Genomic DNA, 15,683 nt, shown 5'->3' with positions numbered 1-15,683 from the left:
GTTAAGGCGGCGGCAGCTCTATTTGCGGCTGCCGGAGCTCCGGGCGATTAGAGAGCGGCTCCGCGCCCCCGCCCGGCCCGGCCGCGGGAGCAGCAGGTGGCGGTGGCAGCAGCAGCGAGGGAGTTAACCCTGTGGCGGCGGCAAGCAGCAGCAGCAGCAGCAGCAGCAGGAGGAGGGGGACTGAGGAGGAGGAGGGGGATTGAGGAGCAGGCGGCAGCAGCAGGAGGAGGGGGATTGAGGAGCAGGCGGCAGGAGGGGGACTGAGGAGCAGGCGGCGGCAGCGGCAGCAGCAGCCGGGTTGCTAGGGATGGAGAGATCCCGTGTCACCCGGATGTGAGTGTCATGTTGGCCCAAACTCTGAGGGATTTGGCAGCGGCGAAGCAGCAGCAGCAGGAGGAGGAGGAGGAGCAGCAGCCCCTCGCACGTCGCTAGTCACTACCATGGGGGTCGGGTAGCGGGGAGCGCAGGGGGCAGCGCACACCTGGCTCGGGGTGGGGTGGGGGGCGTCTCTGCCCGGTTTTGGGGTTTTTGTTTTTTTTTTTTTTCATTTTCCTCTCACGCACTGGAGAAAGTGGGAATAATGCACCAGCAGCAGCAGCCGGAGCAGCACCCAGAAGGTAAGAGCCGGGGCGCCCACCAAGGGCAGCGGCGTTGCCCGGGGCTGAGGGGAGGGAGGGGGGAGCGGGGGAGGATTTATGAGGGATTTGGGAGTCGGGGATTGGGGGGGATTAGGGAAGGGGTTGAGGATGGGGTAGGTTTGGGATGGGGAAGGGATGAGCGGCAGTGTTCGAGCAGGGACCGGGAAGGGCAGGGGATGAGGTGAAGGCGGGATAAGGTGCTGCCCTCGGCCTGTGACCAACATGGGAGCGGGTTTATGCGCGTCTGCCGTCCTGGGGCCATTAATATCGGCAGCCTGCGCTGGGGGAGGACACGGCTCGGTCTACCTTTCCCTCTTATTCGTGTGGTTGTGGATAACCCGGGGCGGGAGGGCGGCGAGGGCTGAGGGCAGGGCGGTGGGTGCGATGTGCTCGGCCCCCTGCCCCGCCGGGGCGCACGGGGGCGAGACGCGGGGCTCCTCCGCGTTCATCCCCTCCGCCGACCGGCTCCGGCGCCGCCACATCCCCCGCTGTTGTTTTTAAATGATTCCTCGCTCCTCAATTAGCAGTAACTTTGTGTTTTTGCCCCTGCCGGGGGACGGGGGCTCCCCCGGGGAACGCAGGCACCCGGGCTTTGTCTCCCGTTCAAGTATTGATTTAAAAAGACGATGGATAGATAGATGGATGGATGGATGGGTGGGTGGGTGGGTGGTTTATTTGCGCCGAGCCACGTTTCATGGCATCCCAAAGGGCAGGCGGAAGGCGGGGGAGATGGCTGTGCCATTGCTTTTTTATTTAAAAAAAAAAAAAAAGGCGGCGGGGGGCGGGGGGAGGCAAGGAGATCGGCGTGGTTTGGAAAAACGTTGGAGATAAAATCCACACCTTAGCCCCCGGTGTCCGCCCGCCGCCGAGGCGGCACTGCCCCCGGGTCACCCAGCTGTTGATGCGCCGCCCGCTCGCCGCTGGCCAGCGCTCGGCTCCCCCGCTGCCGGCTCCCCCGCTGCCGGCTCCCCGCGGCGGCTCGGCCGCCTCCGTGGGCGACGGGCGCGGGCCCCGAAGTGACCAGCCCCCCCCCCCCCCTCGTCCCCGCCGCCATCCCGGGGAGCCATCTTAGTGCTCCCGCGTCCCCTCGCCCCCGCCGCGCGCTGCCGCCCCTCGCGCGGGCAGGGGCAGGGGCGCGAGCGGAGCGGGGCGGCGGGAAAGCGGCGGCTGGGGCCGGGCTCGTCCGCATCCACGCGTGTTCGCGGCTCTCGCGTCTTTCTCCTTGTCTGTTCCCCCCCACCCCGCCCCGTCTAGAAAAGGAGGGGTGTGCTTTTTGCGGCTCTCCTCTGTTTGACGAGCAGCGATCGCTGGGGAGCTATTTTACTCTCTTGCCTGGGTAGATCCATTTCAGTCATCCCTCCTGCCAGCCCTAATTTCCAGCACGTATATTGTGCCGTTCCTCCATATTATTTTTTTTCCCACCCAGGCATCTTCAAGTTTTGAATTTCACTTGGGAGTCTTTCCTTCCTACAGGTGCATGTAGGAGTAGACTCTGTTGCTCTAGTCAAAGAGCTTGCGAGGAGGTAGTGTTTTGCCTTCTTTGCTGTCATCTGGATAAAGAGGACTTTATTATTGTTTCGGAGGTGCGGTTTATTTTGTAAATCCTTGTGAAAAAGCAAACCCAAATCCCATCCCTTTACAGTGGTTTCACAGTTGTAATTTCTAGTGTGAAAGATACCAGTGCTTTATGAACATGTGTATCAGCAGACAATATTGGGTTTTTCACTTGTGGGAGCCATCCACACGTTTTTCTTTGAAAATGCAGATTAGGGCGAGATTTAACTTGCTTACAGGACTTCCCCTCATAGTGTTGGTCATTCTTAATTGCACAATGTGTAAGTATTTTAAACAACTACTTTTTTGACCAAAATGAAGTGAGGGAGTAGTAAATGCTAAGGTACTACAGCAAAATTGATCTTAAGGAGTAGCTATGTTTTATTGGATAAGCATGGTGACAGAAAAGCTGCCATCCAGTCAGGAAAAAATGTAGTGAGTAGAAGAATCAAAATATGAAGTGTTTGTGTAGCACTCGTCTTGACACTTGGATCAAACCTGAAGTTATAATGCTGATTCCTGAGCATTTTTTGCTACTGTTCAGTTACATTATATATATATATATGCATACAGTTGTGCTCCGTAGTAGATGTAACATCTAGCATCACACTGCCAAGAGGTCTTAAAATAACCTCTTTGTCAGAAATATTATGACACATTTTAGCATAAAAAATTATAACCAGGTACTCTTTTCTTTTGTCCCACAGAGGCGAACTATGCAAGTAGCACCAGAATTCCTCTCCCTGGTGACGGACCAGCTATTCAGTCAAACAGTTCAGGACCATCCAAGCAAACTGTTCTATCTTGGCAAGCTGCAATTGATGCTGCTAGACAAGCAAAGGCTGCCCAAAACATGAGTACCACCACAGCCCAGCCTGTAGGATCTCTGTCCCAAAGAAAACGCCAGCAATATGCCAAGAGCAAAAAACAGGGTAATACATCTAACAGTCGGCCACCCCGTGCCCTTTTCTGTTTATCCCTCAATAACCCAATACGAAGAGCCTGCATTAGTCTAGTAGAATGGAAGTATCCTTTGATGCAGTTTCTTTTTTTACAATCTGTTCCTTGCATTTTCTGAATGTATGAAGGGGATTGTTTCACAACATCTCTTATAGCATTGCAGCTAACACATTAGTTCACTTGCACGTGTGGGTAACTCATTAACGCTGATGGTAGTTAATTTTGCCTAAATTGCTGTTAAAGATAGCCTCTTTGTGTCATGATGACACAGAATATAATTTTACTGAAGTAAGTAGCTCAATGTCAGAGAACAGCTCATACCTGTTGCTTTTTTCTTGGAGGAGATGGGGCAACATTTTCAGAACTTTTTTGAAGTTACTAGCTTACACTGCAAATAAGGTTGAATGGATAGGAGTGCATCTAGCAGTGTTAATTGGGAGATAACCCAAGATGTCAAAACTTTATCTTCCATATTGCAGTTTGGTGTATTGCCATTAGGGCAAATGAGTCAGATATAGGAATCTTTTAATAAAAGATTATTTTTCCAAGTACTAGAAGAAAGGAAGATTTTTAGTTAAGTCAGTGACTCACTCTAAGTACATACAAGTGTCTGAAAGACATTAATCTTCTGAACTTTTACAACATAGGTCTACCACCAAACATATTTGGAAGCATGTACATCTGTAGATAGGAGGTCAGATATACTGGCCTGCATTCGTGATAGCTTGTATGCTGGGAAGGATTGCTTTATCTTTAGTTCAGTGGCTGTGATGTGGAAGTATGTGGATTTCTTTGGCAGAACTGCTAGCATGTTCATTTGGTACATGATTTAATTCTCAAGAAAAGGTTTGAAATAGAAAATAATTTTGTTGAGGTATGAGGAGGAAAATGTTTGCCTGTTAGCCATGGCAACATCCCTGTAATGGGAAACAGCTGTTCAGGAGAGCAGATTACTGAAGTAAAACTCATTTTGTTACTCTAAACAGAACAGCCGACCTGGCAATAGGAACTGTTACTCATTTATAGGACTTGGTTTTTTCAGTTATTTGAACACAATTCAATTGCAAATTAAAGATTCTGCTTTCATTTAAACTGGTAGAAGTCCAACTAATTTCATTAAATTGGTCTCTCCTTGGCTAAGGTCAGTTAAATGAAATTACTATGGATCTAGAGTGGAATAACTCAGGGCAGAATTTGTCCCAGTAGCACTGCATCATAAAACAAAGTTGTCAGTCTTGTGCTGGTATCGTTTGCTCATTTCAGTCTGGAGAATGCTGCATGTTAAGGTTTGTGTTGTAACTTCATTTTGTACACAACATAGCAGCTGTTGGTGTTGATAGGCTTTGTGAACATAAACTCAGCCCTTGAGGTGACAAACTTTCTGTAGGCCAACAAACAAAATTTAACAGATCTTAAGGGGCACATGGGCTTTGTAGGAGTGTTTTTCAGGAAAAATATTTTAAACTGACAAAAATATGCTTTCGAATATATTCAGTACTCTTCCCTCAGTCTTTTATAGGACTGTTATGGACACCTATCAGGAAGTTGTGCATTGAATTGAGGAAGGGGTGTCAAAAATCATAGCTAAAGCCCAAAATACTCCCGTTCCAAACTTGCATGAATAGGTTCCTCTGGGTACCTCCATGTTTGTAGTTACAAGAAAATAACGAAATACTTTGGGGGAAAGGCAAATTAATGATAAACTGAAGGATGAACTTTATAGGCATGAATTTTAAGAAATAGTTTTTGTTCTGAAAGGCAAAACGTGTCTCCAGGTTTCAACTGCTGTCATCCAGATATGGTATAAAAAGTGTAGCTGAATTCCTGCTATTGTCAGTTTGAAAGCCTATAGCCTCTCAGTATGCGTGGCTGTCAAACCAGTAATAATAGTCTATTCCCCAGTCTGCTCACCTAAACTTTCATCTGTCCTGGCCAAAGCAAAATTGTTCAGGAGTCCAGCTGTCAGAGACATGAAGAGGGGCTCAGAATTTTTCTGTGTCCACTGTACAGCTTTCCAGCTCTCATACAGGAGAACAGTTGTGATTTGCTGGGAATCTTTCTCATATCCTACTATGAACTAGATCCCAAATGATTTTCTTTCTTTGGACAAACACATTTCTGTTAACATTAATGAGACTTATGTGAGCCTATGAGACAGAAGAGCTCAGCAAGTATTCCTTACCCATCGTGATGACCCACATATTGATTTAAGAGCATAAAATTATATTAATCTCTGGAATTTACTCTAAAGTGCTCTGTGGCAGCAAGAGTAATAGTTTTCTCTTTTTTCAAAAATAAGAGGATGTTGAAAGATAATTGTGATGGAAAATGATATGGTATAGCAATATAACTACAGGAGATGAAGTGTTTGTCACAGTTACCAGTCAAAAGATTGCCTTAAAAGTAAGACTTGTTTTACGAGTGTTGATGCTGAAAGGAGAACTAGACTTAAAAGTTTGTAGACACTCATAATTCCTGAATTCCTTAACAAGATTTTTCAGACCATTTGACATATTTATACTACTGTCTATTTTTGCCAATTGTGTGGCCTTAGCTGTTTACATCCCATTCCCAGAAGATGATTCTAATTCAACTAATCATAATTTGGTAAGTACTCTGGAGTTTTTATTTTATATTTGTTTGCTGTACTTTCAAGTTGATGGTCATAATTACCTGCTAGTATTTAAGACTGTATTAAATACAGAAAATTCTAGTAAAAAAAAAAATAATTGGTATATAGTGATACTTTAAAATAAAATGTATGTGGAAATGCTTTGGGTTTTTTTTCCAGTTTTAATATGTGCTCCCTTATGTTACATGTTTATAATAAGATTTTTCAGCAGTGATATTCTTTGGAGGGGAATGTACATTAATATTATGCTGCATCTATAAGTATATTTGTGTGGTATAAAAACTTTAATTTGAATTTCTATCACTTATATTGATTAAATGTATTTACTAGCTCTTGTTGTGTTTCAGACACTTGTTTCAGTCTTCTGAAGTTTTACTGCCTTTCCTAGTATACTTGTCTAGTCTGTTTTCAATTTTTAATGGTGTTATTTAGATGTATATTTTACTAGATATTTTAGTTTTTAATGAGAGGATGGTGGGAAATTTTACATTAGTACATTTTAAAGTGATTGGAACATCAATGTGAATTTTAAAAGCAGTCACTGCTGGTGTAAGTGATCTTTCAAAAAAGGATGGTACTGCAGTAAGTAGTGTGTAGAGATGTATTTGTTCCGTTGAAAATAGTGTACTAGCGTTGTGCTTGAAAACTTATAATGAAAACTAATTTTGTTTTAATTCTCTATTAAAAAATATAAAGGCTATCACACTAAAGGGTAGTATTGAATTACACTGCAATAATTTCATTGTTTATACTAAACACCATTTTGAAATAGTGGAGTTCAGTGGTCCCGTGTGCTCAAAATCTGCATGTGATTTCTTTTGGGCGGGGAGGGCAGGTTTGTTCACAAAGTAAAGAATTGGATACCAGTAAGTAGGTAATTTTGGATGGAAAATTTAGGTTGATACGAGGTCTTCTCTTTATGAACATGTTTGTGTAATTTGTGGTGTGTAAGCTTGTTTATTTTCCTAAAAGTAATTATTCTGTGCATATGACCATTTTATATACTTTTTTGTTTACCAAGATTAAGCAAATATGGACAATAAAAAATGCTGGTGAAAGGCAGAATAATTCAGGTCAATGTAAAGAACAATTTATGCAGCTGTGTATCTAGCCAACCAACAGTCTTTCTCTCCTTTCCTCCCACCCCCCTCCTGAGAAATTCAGGGCACAAATCTCCATAGCTGTCAATCCACCAGGAGATCTGCTAATAACTAATTTCATAAAGCATTACATGAAAAGGGTAAAGCAGTTACTTGTGTCAGAGGCTAATCATTTTGAAATAAATGTTTTTAGCATTAGGTTTAAGTTAACGTCTGGTATTTCTGACCTAATTCTACAGTGTGCTAGTATTTAGAAAGAAATGGACATTTTCATCCCTAATGGTTTTTCTTTTTTTTTTTTAATCTAATGTGGCCAGGTTAGTCTAAGCAAAAATAAATTATCTTTTTTTAGCAAGAGATACTTATCCATTTTAAGTAGAAAGGGTCTTGAACACCCCCAATTATATGTATGTAAAGTTTACTTGGCCATTTAAATTCTCTCAAATTCCCATTTAAATTTGCATCCTGTTTATATTGGTGTTGAGTAATTCCACTAAGTTTGCTCAAAGAACAGAATTTATCCTGACAATGTACTTTCAGGTGCTGGGACAGATTTAAGCCCAATAAGGGAACACACAGGCACATCTTGTGTACCTGATCTAATAAAATAAATAATTCTGGAATGAGTGGCATTGGCTTTTCTTGTGACTAAGGTTCTACATAATGAAATACACTAACCAGTGGTCTGGGTTCATGTCTCTTCCTCTGGTATTTCACGGACATTTTTCCTAGTGTAGACCTACTTCCTTTGTTAAACTCTTAGTGTGGATTCAAGTGTACTGTGAGGGAATGTCATAGAAGAGCTGAGTTAGAAATCTTCAGTCTTGCTTGGGAACCTGCTTGAGCACGCATTTCCTGATGCATGAGGTGTATGTATAGATAGATATTTGAGAGAGAGGGCTGTCAGTTGTCTTACAGTGGAAGTAGAGATTGTTCTGTTGAATAATGTTCAGATCTTTTGTGATACTGATCTAAAAACCAGACCAAATCTTAAAAATCAGTGTTAAATCTTATTCATAAGTTTGGTAGGATTTTAGCCCCCTGGATTTAGACATGCTTGTCTTCCATGGGCCCTACACTGCCAGTTTGATCTTGCTAGGAGGCTGTACACCACTGCGGCTTTAATTCAAATTCAAAAGTTGAGGAGAATAAGATAATCTCCTCTCTCCTTCCAGACCAGGTGTTTGGTCTTATCAACCCCAACAGCCTCTTCTCCCCCATTTCCATTCTCTGGACAGAGGTATCCATTGACACTGTATGGATTGCAGCACTTGTATCATTTAGAGCCTTGTGGGGGAGAGACCAGTGAGGAACAGGAATATGGTCTTCCTCCAGTGCCTTCACTTACTCATTATGTAAACACCAAAAGTTCAGCTTTATAAATTTTAGTTTGCATATGGATATTATATCTAGGCATTCGTTCTTAGGGAATAAATCAATGTTGCTTCATTGAATTGAATAGATTAATTGCTTTCCATCAGCTAGCTGAACTGGCTCATATTTTTTTAATTTGTAAACAGAAGAATTAAATATTTATGCATGTGGATTTTTTTTTTTTTTGCGAATCAAAATATACCTAATTTGTAACCAGCCATGGAAAGAGGAAGCAATGGAACAGCAAGGCAAAAAACAGTGGAACACTGTTAAGTGGGAACTAGAAATGGAAACCTTTTCAGTTTTGCTTGGGCTAGGGAGAAGACTGTTTGCATATATGAGAATTTGAGCAGTTGAAGTGTTCATTCTTTATGACTTCAGGAAGTCTGTAATGGCAACCTCAATCCAAGGGTGTACATGCAGAACAGGTATCCATTCTTCTTTGTGATGGGATGTTAGAAGACAGCTTCTGTATGGTGTAATTTCCAAGACTTGTAAGGGAAACCTGAGATACGATTTCTGAGTCTGTCTTCATCTGTGACTGAGCCAGTGAAACACTGAATGTCAACCACCCAACTGCTGGTTTAGTTGTGAGTGAGCCCTGTTTTAACTTTCTCATGAATGTTTCAACATGTGGTGTCTAATCAACACAAAGTCAGTTATACATTGCAGTAGCAATGGCAAAAGAAATTTTAGTACAAATTAACCAAAAATATAACAAACATTTTAAGGAACAGGTAGATGAGTCTTAAGAGATATAGCAAATCAAATGTATGTGTATTTATGTATTTTTTAAAAATAGGATGTATCTTGGATATCTGTTATTCTTGAATATAAGTCAACTTTTAATCTTAAATATCTTAAGATCGATGTCTGTGAGAAGGTTCCACACCCTTGTTTTTGGAACAGTAGGCTGTTCATGGAAAATTGACAGTGCAAGCCAAGTGTAAGGATGGGACAGTTGTATGTTTCTGTGTTGGTCACTCATCTTTGCTGATATGCAAGTTGCGATTATTGAAGTTTTTGTGATAGAGCCAGCAGCATGCTGTGAGATACGAGATGCTTATGATAACTTAAGGAAGCAAGAAAAGGTTTCTTTGTGATATCAGTTGATTAAATTAAGCAGATGGTAATCACTGATGTTGTAGGATAAGAGTCACTTTCATTATTAATTTCTTTTGTCTGTTTATCTTCTGAGTAGACAAGCTTAGATTTCTATTTTGCCTTTTTGCCGTTCTTAGACTAGAGGGTGCACTACAGTTATCTTGCACAGTGGATTCATGGTCATCCTTATTCTGTCTCAAGAATGATGTGCCAGTACTGGGTGATACAAAACAATGCATTTCAAACAAAGCAGAAGTGCAGAGTTAAATTCAGACTGGACTGTGCTTGACCACTTGCTGAGTGTTAGTCCTGTGTTCTGTAGGAAAGTTTTTCTAATCCTTTGTCTAAAACACCTTGATGTGTGTCTCTGGTGTGTGCCAGGAGAGGCAGGAGGAAGGGATCTTCTTTTCTATACTTTGAATGGAGAGTTCTCTCATGCTTTTCTATACTGCATAGAGTGTAATACAGACTAATGTACTTTAAAAACAGTTATTGACCTTGATCCTGAATTCTACTTAATTAATAATTAGTCCCTAATCAGTTAATGTTCTTTCACAAGTGGGCCCAGTTCTTCTGCAAGTAGATTGGTGAAACTATTATTGAACCAGATAAGTTATTTTTCTCTTACAGCAGAACAGGGGCAGTGTACTCTGGCATGAAATCCTCATAAACTCACTACTTCATATTTTAGTGTAGTTTCTTTCATCTGCCTTAAGAAGTTTCAGGTGATCTGAACTTTTCATGCTTGATTCATCTCTTCTTTTGGCAGTGTTTCTTGTCTTAGCTTGATAAGAAGCAGTTTCTGGCAGGAAGGGTTTCCTGTATACATCTATCTTCTGCTTCTGTCTTTTCTGTCGGTTTTTTTTTTCACCATCTGTGGTATGTTATTTCCCCTCATGTCTTTTTGTCTTTGTTAATGTCCTGCTCATTTCTTTCTTTCTTGTTATCTTTTGTCTCTGCCCTCTGGCTTCCCTCTGTGTTTACTCTTCTGTTTGTCCTCTTCTGCAGCATGCTTTTCTCTGTCTTGCTCTCCCACCTCAATTTTTCTTTCTTGTATTATCTGGCTGTACCATGTTCTGTTCTTCTGTGCTTTGCCTCCTGCTGACTTTCCCATTGGTCTGACTAGCACTGGGCTGTTTTACAATGTACAGGCAGACTGGCACAATACAAGTCTGGATTTTGGCTGTGATCAAGACATTTTTGGTTATTCTTTTTCTTTCCTTCTTTCTTTTTAAAAAAAAAGTAAACGTGAACAATAAGAAGGCATCCATCCATATAGAGTCTATGAAAACTGCACCCCTGAAGTCTGAGTTGTCTGCTTTGGGTGTACTGCATCTCTTGTGACTAGACCCTGAAGGTTTTCACTGGTGTCACTGTTCTACTTGAGACAGCCTGTGTGTTTTGGGAGACTTATTTGCATAAATTACAGCAAATTGGCAAGTGTAAATTCATGTGAGTAAAGGGCTTGACCCTAGTGCATAAAGGGCTGGAACCTAACGATAATTAATGACTCTATGCCCCTGATAGCAGGATTCTTCAGCCTTGTTTCTGACTACCGTTGTCAGTGGGGAACCCTCTCAAAAAGTGAGGTTCTGCATTAAAAGAAGGTCTCTCCAGTCTGTGCTAACGGAGCGGGTCAAGTGGTGGTCCTGGACACCTTGTCTTCTTTCTCCCAGGCAGTTGGGATGGGGAGACCCATAGCGGGGGACACTGCTGCAGAAAGGTAATGTTTGTGTCCTATGTTTCAGGCAAAGATTTCCTCTGTAAGTAGATTTAGGTGGATCTTTCAGTGCCTCCAGCAATAGGAAAGCCAGTGCTGTCCCTGAACTGTTAGTTGTGCCTTCAATCTAGGGCACAGCAGGAGAGTACTCTGAGAAGAACCAGCTGAACTCTTGACTTAGAGGTGTCAGGCTTCCTGTCCTTATCTCATTAGCAACCCTATGACTCATACAGTTCTAAGGCCATGTGACTAATTAATCCATCCATTGAAAAGGTTGTTGGTTTTTACCCTGTACACAGTTATCTGCTATACGTAGCTTATCTGAAAATATTGCTTTAGAATGTTATTAATTTTAACGACGTTTGGTAAATAATTCTAAAGACTTTTGTTTAATTGCTAAATGTTCTGTGATGTATTTTAGAATGACTTTTACATATATGCACTGTTCTTACTGTGTTTACTTTTTCAGTTCAGGGGTCTTTGAGGCCCCGCTCCCTCTCCCCTCACTTAGAACATCTTCCAATCTAAATAACTTTTTGATACTGTGTTTCCAAACTTTTTCTGCCTTTAGATTCTTAGCTAATGTTCTCTCCTGATGTCTCTGCTAGCTGGCATAAAAGTTAGCTGAAAGATGCAAGGTAATTTGGACTGTACTGAAAACACTCCATTTTGCATATGGGAAAACACCATGGAGATGTTACAATGTTTTGTGTGTATTTAGCCAAGCACCTAACTACTGGTACTAAAGGGACTAGGGAAAATGTCATTAAAAAATATTTGATCTAATTGTAACCAATATACCACAGGATCCTTATGTTTCATATCGATTCAAGTCAGTGAAATGTATTTATAATTCTGTATATGAGTAATCAGGAGGGCTTGCGAGAATAATTTTGAAAAAAACAAGTGTTAGGAGCTGTCCTTTTTCTTTTCACACAGGCTTAAAAATGAAGAGGCTTGAATTCTCTCCTCCTAAGTTTTTGTGTCTATGTGCATATGTAAATGCTCTCAGGAACAGTTTTGATACTTTTTTTTCTGCTATTTTTAATGTACATCGATTACCCTGACATCTATTTTCTCACTGAAAAAAAACGTGAAGTAACTATTTAACTACTGGAGCGGCCTGACTTAACTTTCTGAAAATTAATAGTAAAGCTCTTTGATGGTTATTAGGTGAGACAGTATGCATCAGTAAGTAACCTTTGCACAATTGCAAGAATTCCTTAATAGATGACATTTCTGCAAGGGGATTATTAAAAAATATTATAATGCTGTACTCAGCCCTATCTTCATATTTCAATTTTTTTATATTACTGGCAGCCCCAAACTTTCAGTAGTATGCATTAGCTAATTATTGTGGATTGCTTTGACTTTTATCAGTGCATATCATGTATTTAGAAAACTTTTTTCCTTTGTGTTGTAAGGCACACCTCTGCAAAATAGATGAAAATTCTGAGTTGGTAGTGTTTCACACCCACTTTGTCCTACAGCCAGTTCCTAGGCCTATTCTGTCTGCTCTGCACTGTACCAGTAGCATGAAATAGCTCTTCAGTTTTCTTGGTAAACATAATTGCTTGTGTCAAGTCCATCTTTGGTGGTGAATGAAACAGAAATTTTATTTCAGTCTGGCTTAGGAAAAGGGATATTCCTGAAAGGAAGATATGACCAAGATGACTGGAAATTTCCAACTGATAGAAAAGTCACTTGGGTTTGTAGAAGTTTGGGAATAACATAGGCTAATCCTTGTTGTTCTTTATTTTATTTTGTGTGCCCCAATACAACTTAGGATCTAGCTACTTCAGCACAGACAAAAATGGCTGTTTGGAGTGCGGGGGTATGAGGAGAAGGCCCACAACTTAGTTTTACAGGTTTCAGTTAATGACGCTACAAAAATAATTTTTATTTTTTTTAATGCAGGAGATGGCTTCTCAGTTATCCAAACCAGAAGGCCTTACAAAAAGATGTACTTAATCGTTCCCATTTGAAAGGAAATGTTTTTTCTGTGCTCAAAGTTGCAAGCTTGTTCCTGTGGGGAATTCCTACTAAGGGCTTGTCTCTTAAAAAGATTTGCTGGTAGTTCATTACTGGCAAACTGCCTAGGGTGATACAGCATACACCAGAAAGAGTTCTTTTTCTATTATAGCCTAAAGTCAGTCTCCCAAACAGAATAGTGCTACATTGGTAGAAGGGTTTTTTCTTCTGGTTTAAATGTGCTGTGAAGAGCAGTGATTCCCTGCCCTTCTTTTCCCTTACTCCCCGCTTGATGAAGGTATGCCTGCAAAACTTTGAAGTATAGACTGGTGACAATAAAAGTAAATCTGTGTACTTCCAAATACACAGAATAATCTTACTAGCTGCTATATCAGTTGAATGGTCAGTGGAAAAGTAGTTAGATTTGCCATTAAAATTGTTGTAATTCAAATCTAAAGCGAGCATTTAAGATAAGTGGGAGAAGTTTGTACTTTTCATGCAAACTATTGGAATAGAGCAAAAGTTGATTTTTAAATGCTCTGAAAAAACATGAGCAAACCTAGGTTATAAAACCAGTTTACTGACTTGTGTGTAAACTATGTGACTTACTAATTTACTCCAATATTGAGCATGTAAATTTAACAAAACACTAATCTATGGCTTTATTCCTTGATAATAGCTGCTATGCTAAAGGAAACCCTGAAAATTGTTTCTGAAATTTTTACTCCAAAAATGACACATAGAATTGACAATCTTTACATGTTGCCATGTATCAGTGCCACACCAAAAGTATTTATTGCCATAAATATTACTTGGATTTGCTTTAAAAAAAAAACTGTTTTAAAACTCTAGATTATGCAGAATATGGGTGTTTACTTTCTTTTAAACATATGTTTCATATAAGAAGCATATTATGCATTGAGAACTGTGGTTTGGTTGTGTTTGTTGTTGTTGTTTTGGTGTTTGTTTTTTTTTTTTAATATGGTCGGTGTGTGTGAGCACTGTGTCTTGAAATACCACGGTGTTGGGATCCATGGCTTTTGAAGGTACTGGTCAAGGTTTGCTTGCTTAAATTGAGCAGAAGTGGAGAAGTTCTGGGTGCTTTGGAAAAGCTGGTCCCTGGCTACTTCAGAAGATTCGTGTAGCTGTTAAGATCAATTAAAATATATTTTCTAATCTGCTGAGCTTTAATGACAAGCCATTTTCAGTGATGGTTAATTGAATGTGTGATTTTGTTTACCATTAATTTTTGCAAGAATTCAGATGTTTTTACCCTGCTGCCATGCACAAAAACCTTTCTTTTGCTGGGCCATCTGGAAGGACAGGGCCATGAAGAAAGGTTAAATGAATATATAGTGATAGTGGGAGGATGTTAATTAGGATGGATTTGCTTTTCAGTGTTAGGGTTTTTTTGTTATTGTGTAATCCTCCGCAATAAAATTTGCGTTTAATGAATTGCAAATAGAATATCATCTTCCCTTCTCCCTTCAGAGGAGATTGAGAGCATGCGCTTGGTTCCTGCTTGTATAAAATTCACTTGGTAGCACCAATTAGCAGCTTACTGTTGTTCGTGTTTTTTCGTAGTTGTTTTTATGAAGAAAAGTGCTTATAGAGTTCCATTCTTCTTGAAGAATGCCTTGATTAAACAGAGTGTGATTCTTAGAAATCTACGTGCTTGACTTCAGCATTTGAAACCAAACTTTAAATAAATATTTGAGAATTATGCTCAAAATTTAACTATGAAAATAACATTTTCAATGAAATCAACACAGCTGACCAGGATACATCATTTGCCTGTTCAATGTTAGTAGGGAATATTATTCTAGAGTAATACTGTAGTGACTAATAGTAATATAAAACTTTGAAATGATGAGCAGATAGATTTGCATAGATTTATTTATATAGTTATGAATCAAGATTTTTTTTCCCTCTTATTTAATATTAAAAGGTATTATGGCAGTACATTTTCAGTTTAGTTGCATGGCTAAAAGTTTTGGCAGTGTCGAACTCTGTTGCCATTATGTGATGGTTTTCACAATGGTCACTATTTATGTGGGTGGACAGCTGCTTACAGATTTGAAATCTTGTAGAATTATACCTTTTGATAATGTCATTATTAAGGATCTGAATCTTCCCATTTGTTACTGTGGTAAATCACATAATACAAACTGATCAGTGCTGGTCAGTATAGCAGAAGGGATGATGCTAGACAAAGAACTTGCAAAAGATCAGAACTTAATCTTCAAATTTATTTTTATTGCATATTTGCTAAGAAACTAATATTTGATGTATCTTAATTGAGAAAAGTAGTTCAGCCCAAAGATTCATTTGGCCAGTTGTTTTAGTGGTCCTCTTCTCATATGGTACAAAAAAGGTGGTATGTTGAATTTTATCATGCTTGACAGCTTAAATATGTTGTACTGAACTACCAGGTTGCATTTCAGTAAAATTTTGTGGAAGATGCAGTGGCACAAAGGAGCATACAGAGCCAGCTACATTTGTATGGCATGAAGGCTGGAAAGTTCTTTACAATGTAAGAACATAAATGTAAAAAATGTTCATTAATAACGTTCAGTAGTTTAATAATTATACTTTTCTGGGTTGGCTGATGGTGGCTGCAGCAGTGCAGC

General features: G+C 40.3%; 1 protein-coding gene across 19 annotated transcripts in view; it reads left to right on the top strand.

Moving 5' to 3' along the window:
- The window catches only part of CACNA1D (calcium voltage-gated channel subunit alpha1 D), a 238,207-nt gene that overhangs the window by 38,791 nt on the left and 183,733 nt on the right, over nucleotides 1–15,683 (top strand). For 17 of the 19 annotated variants that reach the window (XM_069812330.1, XM_069812328.1, XM_069812327.1 and 14 more), the window contains exons 1-3: nucleotides 195–617; nucleotides 2,900–3,218; nucleotides 5,654–5,759. In XM_069812330.1, coding sequence (XP_069668431.1) covers nucleotides 581–617; nucleotides 2,900–3,218; nucleotides 5,654–5,759 — 462 coding nt within the window. In that variant the 5' untranslated portion in view covers nucleotides 195–580. Of the gene's footprint in view, nucleotides 1–193; nucleotides 618–2,899; nucleotides 3,219–5,653; nucleotides 5,760–15,683 lie in introns of those variants that run through there. The other 2 variants (XM_069812332.1, XM_069812325.1) reach the window with 2 other exon arrangements.

This window comes from Haliaeetus albicilla, chromosome 24 (genome assembly GCF_947461875.1).
Source record: "Haliaeetus albicilla chromosome 24, bHalAlb1.1, whole genome shotgun sequence".
In the NCBI taxonomy this organism is placed as follows: Eukaryota; Metazoa; Chordata; class Aves; order Accipitriformes; family Accipitridae; genus Haliaeetus; species Haliaeetus albicilla.
This window is presented reverse-complemented; position numbering and strand designations above follow the sequence as displayed.